The sequence below is a fragment of the Amborella trichopoda genome, chromosome 1 (genome assembly GCF_054954075.1).
Source record: "Amborella trichopoda isolate Santa Cruz 75 chromosome 1, AtrichopodaSantaCruz75HAP2 v2.0, whole genome shotgun sequence".
Lineage (NCBI taxonomy): Eukaryota > Viridiplantae > Streptophyta > Magnoliopsida > Amborellales > Amborellaceae > Amborella > Amborella trichopoda.
This window is the reverse complement of record NC_142336.1, coordinates 56,158,341-56,170,020: the sequence shown is the minus strand read 5'-3', so window position 1 is coordinate 56,170,020 and position 11,680 is coordinate 56,158,341. Positions and strand designations below refer to the sequence as shown.

The following is an 11,680-nucleotide window of genomic DNA, read 5'->3' as shown; positions in this document are numbered from 1 at the left end:
CTCGACCACAAGATGTATGGACATGAGAAAAAAATAAATTTAAAAGTCTTGAAAATAGTGCATCTTTATAATATATTATCTAGACCGTCAATTTTCAAGATTTTCAAGTGTTTATAGATTTGCTCAATCTACACTATTTTTTAATATTTAAATTTTATAATTAGAGATGAAAATAAATTTTTAGGCCATCGCAAGGATTTTTGATGCTGAACAATATCTTTAGGCACTATTTGAAAGTGCACCTTACGTTGATTATTTAGGGTCTCAACCTTATACAAACCAAAATAGAGTTGTAGTGATTTGAGATGTGAATACCACCTAGTTAGATCGGAACAAGCTGGCTATTTTAAAAAAATCAAAAAAATTATATGAAATCCCAAAAAATAAGGGATTTCGTTTGTAATATATATATTATATTTAATGTTTTGTATTATTTTGGCAAAGATTAGAAAATTTATTTGGCCATTAATACTTATTTTTACATTTTCCCATCGTTTTAATTTTTTTTTCAAAAATACCTTTGGCACAAATCGATTTTTTAAAATCTATTTTTTTTTTCATTAATTTTCAACTTCATTTGTTTCATTAATTTTCAACTTCATTTGGATGTGCTTTGTTTAATCATGCTTTAAATATACATTTCATAGTTTATTCGATTTTTTTGGTCTATTTTTTATTTTTACACACTTTTTTCACTACATAGGGCTTACTCAGTTAGGTCAGTTGAACTGGTTCCAACCCCATTTCCTGTTAACCATTCCGGTTCGATTTTTCTTACACTGGTTTCAAGTCTTAAATCCCTTGAGAAAATTAGAGTAGATGCATAAGACGACTAACTCGCAAATACTTTACTAATAAAAAATTAATGCAGTTTGCTATGATTAAGGAAAACCTCAAAATCTTGTTCGAAAAGCACTTTGGCCATGGGAAATACCTAGTGGCTCTAAAATTTACTTCTAATACTGAATATCAAAATTTGTAATTCAAAAAATAGTAAAGATCATTTAGATACACAAACATGTAAGAATGGATGGTTTAGATAGTGTATTATAATATACACTATTATTAGGGTTTGAAATCCTATTTTTTTTTACGAACATAATGATCAAGATCGAGATGATCGATTTGAAGGTTTTCAACAATAAAACTATAATTTTAAATAAGTTTTGAGATGGAACTTTACTTTTTTTGTATATAGCCTACCTTATTTTAACTTTTTCCATTAAAAATAAATCCTAATTAGGTATAGATCGTGGTTGCCATGAATCATGATCCAAAGGGGTGATATATAGGAATTAATATTTACTTATTGCAGTCGTGGTGGGCTTGTCATATCCTCAGACAGGGCCATTTCAGCAATAAATCTACATATTCCGTTCATTTTGACAAGCCCAAGGGCCATTAGGTCATTTGACAAAAGACCGCCAATCTGTAGGCACTATACGTTCACGGACACTGAAACCAACTGACACAGACGAGTTTAAAATCACCAAGGGGTCAGATCAAACCTCACTCCTCCCATCGACTCAATCGCAGCCGTTCAAATCTGTGCAAAGTCCATGAACTCACAGTTGTAACAAGACACAGAGAAAAATGGACGTATTCTCCTTTTCAAAAACTCAGTCTCCATTTCCTTGTCTTCACCTTAACTGACAAAACTATGCCCTAATTTTTGCAGAGAATGTCTGAATTGTTTCATTGGGGATAGATTTTAGGGCATCTTTCGTGGGAAAAAGTTGCAGAGAAAGGACATGAGTAGAGTGATAATTAAAAGTACTTTCATTGTTTTATCCTATTTGGAAATATTGTCGGTTTAATGAACTCGGATTCGTTATCAGAATGTGGCGATTTGAATTGGGAATGGGATTTGAATTCCTGTTACCGGCTCGCGCTTTTAATGGCTTTGAACTTTTTTAGTGTTTGGTTGAGGAGTTGAAGTTGTAGGGCTTAGGTGCATGTCTAAGGTATGTATATTCTGAGTTAGGGTTTTGTAGTGTTGTTTGTTATTTTCGCTACGGAGGAGTGGTGTTAGAGCTTAGTAGAGCAATGGAGTTGGATAATGGAGTTCCCTCTTTCTCTGTCTCAGCTTTCATGTGTATTGTCTCTACTTTCATGTGTATTGTCTCGGCTTTCGTGTGTATTGTCTCTGCTTTCATGTTTATTGTCTCAGCTTTCATGTGTATTGTCTCTTTTATAAGATGAAAGCCGATGAAAGCTGGAGTTCTCCCTTCTCCGTGTTTACTCTCTCACTTCTCTTCTCTTCTCTTCTGTGTTTATTTACTCTCTTTCCTGTGTTTATTATCTCTCTCTCTAGCTCTCTCTTTTCTATGTTTACTCGTTCACTCTCTTTTCTTCTCTTCTGTGTTTATTTACTCTATTTCTTGTGTTTACTGTCTCTCTCTTATATGTTTATTTACTCTCACTTCTTTTTTTGGGTAAGTCCACTCTCTCTCTTCTGTGTTCATTTACTCTCTCTCTCTCTCTCTCTCTCTCTTTGGCTTCTTGTTTTTCTGCACTGCAATAGGAGAAATGCGGGTCCTTCTCTCTCTCTTCGATTTCTTATTTGTGTGCACGTCTATAGAAGAAATGAAGGCCCTCTCTCTCTCTCTCTCTCGTCATCTTTTAAGTACGTGTCTATGTGTTTCGCGAGGTTTCAATTTGTTAAAGATGAGGTTCCTCATTTCCCTATTGTATTTGAATTACATACTCGTATACTTGTAGTTTTTATTTTCGAATATTCTGTGATTCAGTAATGGCCCAATATAGTTGCATATTTAGGTTGTATCCCGTCTTTACCTCCACGAAGGCGAAGAATCCAGAGTTACTTAAATTACAATTGGAAGTTTCTGCGTCTTTGAATTTTTGATTTACTTTTTTCTCAAGAATTTTGGAGTTGAAGAATAGACAGGATTGATGTCTTTCTGCTTTACTTTCTTCTCGGTAGGTTTTCACAGTCACATTAAAAAAAATTGTTTTTGTACTATGAACACAGTAAATTCTTTGGTTTTCCATGTATTGAAGATGTTTTATCAGGGCTTTGAACCTTATTCCATTTTGGCCTTTTAGCCTCTTTCTTCATGATTAGTATGGCATTTTTTTCGTAGACAACGAATAAGCCGAAGAATTCATTGTCCATTGTCTGATTGAGCAATTTTTGGATTCAAGAATTTTCAACAGAAGTTTCCTATACTAAAAAATGAATTTAGAGAATTGTGCCAAAATTTCTTAGATTTAGAATTGCAATTTTTCAGTGCAAACTCAAGTAATGGTTGTTAAGTTTTAGGTAGCAGGAAAATGGCGACACCACGAAGTTCAGTGCTCTGGTCTCTGGCCTTCTTTTATTTTCTCTATAAAATGTATTTGAACCACAAGTTTTGATAGCAACTTATTTATACTTTAAATGAAGATAAGAGCACCTTTCTTGATTGCAATTTTAAACTGGTCCTAATTATTTCATTTAAGTTCTTATTCACATGGATTTCATGGTGGAGGCATCTGAAGCTTTTCAACAGTTATATATGGAAGGATTCGATTGATCTGCATATTGTTTATTTCTTTTTCTTTTCTTTTTAGTCTTCATATTTCATTCAAGTCTTACTTTTTGTCTCACATATTGTAGAGAAGCCTTCAAATCTCTGTAAATGCTTTGCCTAAGTGCTGAATCCCATGACTATGGGATACACAATTCTTCTGGTGTTGGGTTTGACTTGATATTGTGAGTAATTTATTCTCTATAGTTCCTTTCTTTGGTTTCCCTCTTTCGAATATCCCCTTCTTCTTTCTTGTGGTTGCCATTGACTTACATGTTTTTGTCCTGTCAACAGTAGCCCTCTTCATAGTTGTTCCCAGGATGTCAAAAGCAGCCATCTTGCTGAAAGCAGGTCGTTTATTGAAGGTTACTCTGAGAATGATCGCTCATCCGAGTTCGAGGTGAGTTTTAAATTTCTGATGCGTAGTGTGAATGCTTGTGATGTGCCACATTCACTAGACGGCTATGCTAGATTGCTGTTTTTGTTTGAACTTCCATGCTGTTATGACTTCAACTTCACAAACATTTCAGGGGTTTGGTTCTAATGGAGAAGTTGGGACACATGAGGGGAGCAATGACACCTGTCTCTACAGGTTGCAGCTTGAACAGGATGTAAGTGTGTTCATCGACTGAAGTATAAGAGTCAATTGAACGTATTTGTATTAACATGATCATCTTTTGCTTATGTATTAAAAGGTATTATTTTAAATGGAAAAGTTTTTCTCAAAACTTTGAGAGCTTTTCTCAATGACATATATATGCATTAAAAAAGGCCTAGAACTTCCCTTCCATTAGGATGCTTACATTTCTCTTTTTCAAGCCTTCACAGAACAAACCAAATGTGAGTGCAGTCTAAGAGAAGACTACGGAATAAAAATATTGTAATTTGGTGTTTCATATGTTGGATCTGTTTTCTTTCCTCTGGATAAACCCTAACACAGTGATTATGATATAATGCAAAGATACAATGGAAATTGTGAGCACAAAATGTAAAGGAAATTCTACATGCTCAAATCCATCCCAATGCAAAGATACAATGGAAATTGTGAGCACAAAATGTAAAGGAAATTCTACATGCTCAAATCCATCCCAATGCAAAGATACAATGCCAATTGTGAGCACAAAATGTAAAGGAAGTTCTACATGCAAATTGGTATTTGATCCGCCCTTTCTGTCGTGTTGAAGCATATACATGAATACTCATATCCGCATTATTGCTAATTGATTGAGTTCTTCATTTTCTTTTTCTGATTTTATTTTGCCTAGAAACTATATTTATATATTGACATATTTGTCCAGTATGGATTGCTCACGCGATTTACAAATATCACTTGTTTTAATCATTTGTTTCCTTGCAGGTTCAAAGACTGCAAAAGCAGCTCCAGGAGGAAATGGAACTGCATGGTGCCCTTGAAAGTGCAGTTGGGCGTGATTCTCTAGTCTTGTCAAGTTTGTCCTGCCTTCCATCTGATGTATGGATTTTCTCTTTTATAGAACTTAAAAGCCAAATTGAAAATGCCTGAGTTTTGTCAAATTCATGTAGAAATGGTGAATTTCCATTTCTAAAAATTCTACACTATCCTTAACTTTCTGTTCCTTTTTTTTTCTTTTTGAACAAGCACTCCCTTAATTTTCTTATGCTGACAGTTTTACCCAACGTAACATTGCTGGCATTTGAAGGCATAATATTTATACTCTAAACAGATATCGGACATTAAAATCCTCATGGTACCAAATGTAGAAACATCATAACTAAGAAAAATAATAAAGAAAATGACACAATATGATAATGTTTGATTTCCAATGGATGGAGGTAGCCTTTTGAAATTGCCTCTTATCTTTAATGAAATTTGGAGCAATAGGGTGAGCAGCTCACTTTCTTTTTTAGTAGAAATTTAGTTAATGATTTTCAAATAATAAAATAAAAATATCCAAGCTAATACCCAAATGTTTGCTTCAGGGTAGTTCTATATGTGCTATTACCGTATTTGCTATTTTTCTTGCTGTGTTGTGTTTGCTATTACCTTATTTTCTATTTTTCTTGCTGTGTTGTGTCCTATTAATTTTCTTTGTCTAATATCTTACACAGGCACAAGATCTCTTGTCTGAAATTGCCACTTTGGAGGCTACAGTTTTAAAGCTTGAAAAAGAGATGCTTTCATTGAATTTTCAGCTTAGTCAGGAAAGGAATGAGAGGCGCCTTATGGAGTATCGTTTGAAACAGTCACCTTCACAGTCGCAATTGCTGTGTTCCCTCAATAAATTGGATAGCATGGTATTTCATCGTTCCTTTCTTAGCATTTTCCATTATACTTTTTACATTTTAAAGTATGTAATCTGATTATAATTATTACTTTCAGTTGCGAACATCACATTTCAGTTGTGAACATCACATTCTACTTGTTCACAAATTTAAGTATTTTCATTGAACTTGTTGCTTGATTTAACAATTGCCTCTATTATTTAAAGGCAAAAATAAGCCATGGAATGTGTTTTGAAAACCATGAACATGGATAGGCAACATCTGAATTTGAAAATGGTGTACAGGTTTAAGCTATCCATGTATATGATTTACATGTATACACATGCTTGTCTGATCATGAAATATTTTAAAAGCATTCTTTTATGTTTATGTTAAGATTAAATTTTACTGGGTGGAAATAGATGGATTATGGTCTTCTGTAAAAGTTGTCTAACTCTATGATTTTGATTTATTGCAATTGTATTTTTCTTCTTTTTGAAAAACACAATAAAGGATTGGGTTTTTGTATCATTTAGAAGAAATCCAGGTTTGGAGGTTTAAAGCATTCCGTCCCTCAAAGACATCTTCCAGCTGAAGCAGTCCTATGCGATGAAGTAGGTGGTTCACAATCCAATACTAGCAGCGAAGCATCTAGCTCAAGTCCAGAAGAAGTGGTACTAATTAGTTTGCTACCATTTCCTTTCTCTAACGTTTTTCCTGAAACTTTCTTATATGTCATCAAATGGAATAAATATCACTGTGTTCCTAAGATTTCCTGGAGTCATTCTGAGCCCTGGTACCACATTGTGGCCTCTATAGTTGGATACGATGTGTTTCATACCGAGCCTTTTTCAGAAAAAGATTTTGAGTAGTAAAATGCTCTCTCGCATTTTCTGACATGGTTTCTATAATACAAGTTTCGATTGTGTTGCAACTAAAATAGGTTCTTTCCCCGATGTTGAAATGCAGTCATGATTTTTTTTTAAGATCAAATAATCTGATTGCTTGTTAAAAAGTCCATCTTGTCAAAGATACAAATACAAGGACTACTGGGTTGCAGCCTCTTGGTCTGGCATTTAGAGCATAACTTTCTCCTTCTTCTAAGATGAGACCATACAATTTAAGAATTCATTCACATATAAAATAATGGTAAAAGTGATGAAAATTTGAATACACATTCTGACACGGCATTTTCATCAGAAATTGGGTAGACTTAATATGCCCATGGTAGAGAACAACACTGCAGCTGCAGAGCCAGATCGTCAAGAAATCTATATAATCGCAGAGAAAATGTCCTTGGAAGACCTTTGGCATCACCCCAATAAACTTTCAGAGGAGATGGTTAGATGCATGAGAAACATATTCATCTCTCTAGCAGATTCTTCCTCTCTTTCTTCCAAATCCTGCTGTTCGAATAGGAGTGATTCCCTTATATCTCCTAAGGAACATATCTTCCCTTCGTCATCTCCCTCAGGATTGTTGATGGGAACGCCACCCGTTCAAAGTCCTATGCTGGAGTTACAGTATGGTAGTGAGGTTTTGGCAACTGAAATTTTTTTTGATCCTTATAGAGTTCGTGGAAAGTTAAGTTGGAGAAATATTGGAAGATACAGTTCAGCAATTGAGGTTTCTTGGATGTCGGTTGGGAAGAAACAGCTTGAACATGCTGCTGAGGCTCTGAGAAATTTTAGGTGAAAACAAATTCCCTTTTCTAGTTCTCATTTCTGCTACAGTTTGGTTTCTAATTTATTCTTTCCATTATGACATCCCTGCTTAGATCATTCTATTTAAATTTCTTCTGTAATCTTTGAAGCACTCTTCTTTATTTAGATTAGTTTACCTATTTTGCTTTTAAAAATCTTCATGATAAATTAGTTTATTTGTTTGCTTTTGTTTACACTGTTTTGTGTTTGGTGATGAGCTCAATACTTTTTCGCTGTTTCAGTCATGTTGGAAACTTTCTTTTGCTTCTTCTATTTCCTCAAATGATTAATTTGCTTATGTCAATTAGAGTGTTGGTTGAGCAGCTGGGAAAAGTGAACCCTACACATTTATCTTGTGATGAGAAGCTGGCGTTTTGGATCAATTTATATAATGCTCTCATTATGCATGTGAGTCTTTCTGTCCATATATTGTATTAGTTAATGTGGCTCTAGAGGAAGCTCTAATCGTCATCCAACACTAAAAATATGGATTATGGAAAGACTGAATATGACTGCCTTCAACTCACATGCTAAGTCTTGTATCCTGATTTTACAGGCTTATTTGGCATATGGAGTTCCACGAAATGAAATAAAGCTTTTTTCGCTCATGCAAAAGGTTTGGCTCCCCTTTCTGAACTTTGCATGCTGATGCTATTTATGAACTATTACAAAAAGCTTTATATTTTGACCATAGAATTGAGAAATCAGGGGATAGTATAGTTCAGTTGAGGTGAGGGCTGATGCACTGTGGAAAAAAATGTGAAAAGCATTTAATATCAATGGTAAAACTCAAACTGGAAAATTGAATGTTTGAGAAGTTTAAAGCAGAACAAAATGTAAAAGAAAAAGAAAAAACAAAAGCAGAACACTATTGCGAAATTAAAGAAAGCCAAATCCCAAGTGATGAGTTTATGAAGGAAATAAGGTGAGTGGGATTCGTGTTGATAAAGTTGCACATGTCAGGTTGCTTGTTGGAAAAGAAAGATATCAGGCATTATTTTTGACTAAAATTTGAAACATGTGCATGTTTTTGTCATCAGTATGAAGTCAGCAATAGTTTATTGTAAGATAACGAGCATTGTCGATACCAAAATTTTCAGGCTGCATATACTGTCGGAGGACATTCCTTCAGTGCTGCTTTCATTGAATATGTTATACTGAATATGAAGCCTCCAGTTCACAGGCCACAATTAGTATGTTCCTTTATCTTTGCTTCTTTTATTTCCTGAGCTCATTCAGTGTTGGTCTTTTAAGTAATTTTCTTTTAGGTTCTTGGCTTTCTTTCTTGACTTAAATTTTCATCTGTAACGGACTGGGTCCAGTTGGTATGATGATCTCTTCATCCTCTCCCCGTCCCCCCCAAACAAAAATCATTCTAAATTCAAGTGAATCATGTCGTTTATTTTATATTTTTATTTGTGTTCTTGCCCTTCTTTTATATTAGTACTAAGAATTCTTGTTTGATTGATTCATTGGGTGCTGTTATTCTCAGGCTTTGCTTCTGGCCCTTCATAAATTCAAGATTTCAGAGGAACAGAAAGTGTATTGTGTTGATAATCCAGATCCTCAAGTGGCATTTGCTCTTAGTTGTGGGATGTATTCTTCTCCTGCTGTAAGTGAATCCACCTTTTTTGTTTTTTAGTAGCTCTTATATTGGTAGTGAAGATAAAAAAGATTTGAAAGGCTTTATCTTCTCTTTTTCGTTGTCTTCCTTCTCATGACTCCACCAGTGTTCACTTTGGTTGGAACAAATTCTGAAACTTTCTCCAATTATGTTACCTCCTCCCCATTTCATACTTGCTCTTCACTTCCTTTTTATTTCATCTTTACTTTTTTTGGATTAATTGCATGAAGCCACATTGTTACTGCTTTTAGATCAAATCATGATAAATTTACTAGGATGTGTAAAATAATATTGAAGTTCTCAACCCTGCTCCCCTTCTGTCTTGCTTTGCAGGACAGAGAGGCTCCCCCTGGTCCCTTCCGTGCTCTCTTCTGCCTGTACACACACACCGACACATGCATGCACACACACCCAGACACAGATAACTCTTATCGTACTTTTGAATTTAGACATTTCCTTATTTTTCCACATCTGTTTAAAGTATCCTAAAGGATTGAAAACTCATGGTATTCTAATGCCGCCATTCAAAACCAGTAGAGCACTCTTGGAGCTTCCCCATCTTTCTTATGGTCAGTTCCCCAAGACAAGGCAATGTGAAAACCTGAACAATCGCAAATATGTGCAGGTGCGAATTTTCACAGCTGAGAATGTAAAAGAAGAGCTTCAATATTCACTCAGGGACTATGTTCGTGCTTCTATTGGAGTAACGAGCAAGGGGAAGCTGATTCTCCCTAAAATGCTTCATTGTTTTGCAAGGACCCATGTTGATGAAGTGGCTCTTCATGGGTGGATTGCCCAATTCCTTGAACCTCAACAGGCTGCTGCTTTGAGAGAATGTTCATTGCAAAGGAGCAAACGCATTGTGGGTGCTCGAAGTTGTGGGCTTGTACCTTTTGACTTTCGCTTTCGATACCTATTCCTTCCAGCCTTGATGATTTCTTAGGTGGGTTTCAGGTTGCTAGAATCTATGTGGCTTCGCCTCTCTCATTTCTCTCTCTGTATTTGTGTACACACACACATACAATATGGGTGGGTAGGATTACATGATAACAATAGACACACATATATAATATCAGTATCAGTGGGATCCCCTGATATCATGTACATGCAGCTCTACTATACTCATTTTTGTTGTTGCTATTATAGATTGTTTGCATTGTAAGATCAGCACATGCTGCATGATAATCTCTTTTTTTCCCATACTATAATCCCTCTTTCTATTCGTATTATTGCTGCCCTCTTCACATAATCTGACGTCTCTCTCACGCTTTGTTGAGCACAAAATACTTTCATTCTTGAGTTGACAGAGAACCTTCGCACGAACTGATCCCGCACTTCTTGCCCCCCCCCCCCCTCCCACGCTCCCCCCATCCGCTCCCCCCCCCCCCCCCCCCCCCCCCAAAAAAAAAAAAAAAGACCATCAAACAAGTAAAACACACACACACAAAAATACCTTCATTCTTTTGAGAGAGAGAGAGAGAGGTTTGATACTGATATTTGTGGCAGGTCCTGATTGTGAGCACCTGATCAATCTTCTTTTGCAGAAAACAACTGCTCCTGCTCAAGCACAGTAAATATGGCCCACGCCTTTCCTAAACCATTACCTATGGTCATCGATTCAGAATGCCCATGCTAAGCTTAGCATTTAACCATGGATTTCATTTGCTTCTGTCTTTGTTAATGTTATGTCTTGACCTGTTTCTTTATTTACCTACTGCATATTTTTTGCTTCTCTATTCTTTTTAATGTTAACTTGGGACTCGGTAGGAATGAAACACTAGGCATCCTCACCACCGTTACCACTTGGGCCTAGAGGCTGTTCCTATTTTTACTTCTATTTTCTTAGAGAACAGTCACTCTTTCTGGTGACTTTGTATATTTTAGCCCAAATGGAAGCAAATGATTAGGCGGGTGGGGGCTGCCACGAGGGACCACACATACACGTGGAGATGCTGACCTGTCAGTGCTGAGGTGTCAATGAGATGGAAGAAGGAAGGGTGCCCATGCTCTTTCTACTATGCTGTATACATGAGCTTGTAAATGTGGACAGAAAAATGCAAAAAAAATAATGATTTTGGAAATTCCTTGTCATATTCCTTGGACCTCTACCTCTCTCTCCTCTCTCTCTCTCTCTCTCTCTTACTCCTTGGACCTCTACCTCTCTTCCCCCCACCCCCAATGGGCTCTACAATGGTGCATGTGCTCCATAAAGAGGGATTCCCTTTGTTCTAGTCTTGCACAAACAAAGAAACCCATGAAAAGGTTAATTTTGTGGAGCAATGTACCCATTGCCTTTTTCTTGTTTTCTTCAAATTTTGAGTGGTAATGTATACTTTTTGCTTGGGCAATGGAGGAAAGTTGTAGGGAGTTTCCTAAGCTTGTGGCAAAACTAAAACCTTTAGGCAAAGGAAAATCTCTCAAGGAATCAGAGCAAGTGCCCTTTCTATAAACAATTCCTAAGCTCTTAAGAGCTTCATTCATTTTTGCAATCATAATTTCACCTACCCCAGTATTAAACAAGCCATAGCTATTGCTTTCTCTCATCTTTTACTCCCACAAAGCCAAGTATTGCTAGATAGTGA

General features: G+C 36.0%; 1 protein-coding gene across 22 annotated transcripts; it reads left to right on the top strand.

The window, feature by feature from the left end:
- Window positions 1-1,583: 1,583 nt before the first annotated feature.
- Window positions 1,584-11,179, top strand: LOC18440824 (uncharacterized). 22 transcript variants are annotated; one of them, XM_088846746.1, is made up of 14 exons: window positions 1,584-1,773; window positions 3,620-3,715; window positions 3,825-3,930; window positions 4,061-4,141; window positions 4,888-5,001; window positions 5,619-5,804; window positions 6,311-6,445; window positions 6,972-7,462; window positions 7,783-7,882; window positions 8,031-8,090; window positions 8,575-8,667; window positions 8,967-9,086; window positions 9,724-10,041; window positions 10,605-11,179. In XM_088846746.1, exons 2-13 carry the CDS (start codon window positions 3,642-3,644, stop codon window positions 10,039-10,041), a joined length of 1,878 nt encoding a protein of 625 aa, XP_088702872.1. In that variant the 5' UTR covers window positions 1,584-1,773; window positions 3,620-3,641; the 3' UTR covers window positions 10,605-11,179. The 22 variants fall into 22 exon arrangements, 18 of the variants coding, with proteins under 18 accessions (XP_088702872.1, XP_020527032.1, XP_088702842.1 ...); XM_020671373.2 differs by having other exon boundaries at window positions 6,308-6,445; window positions 10,643-11,179; XR_016040786.1 differs by lacking the exon at window positions 1,584-1,773 and adding an exon at window positions 1,847-1,964 and having other exon boundaries at window positions 7,799-7,882; window positions 10,643-11,179.
- Window positions 11,180-11,680: the final 501 nt, after the last annotated feature.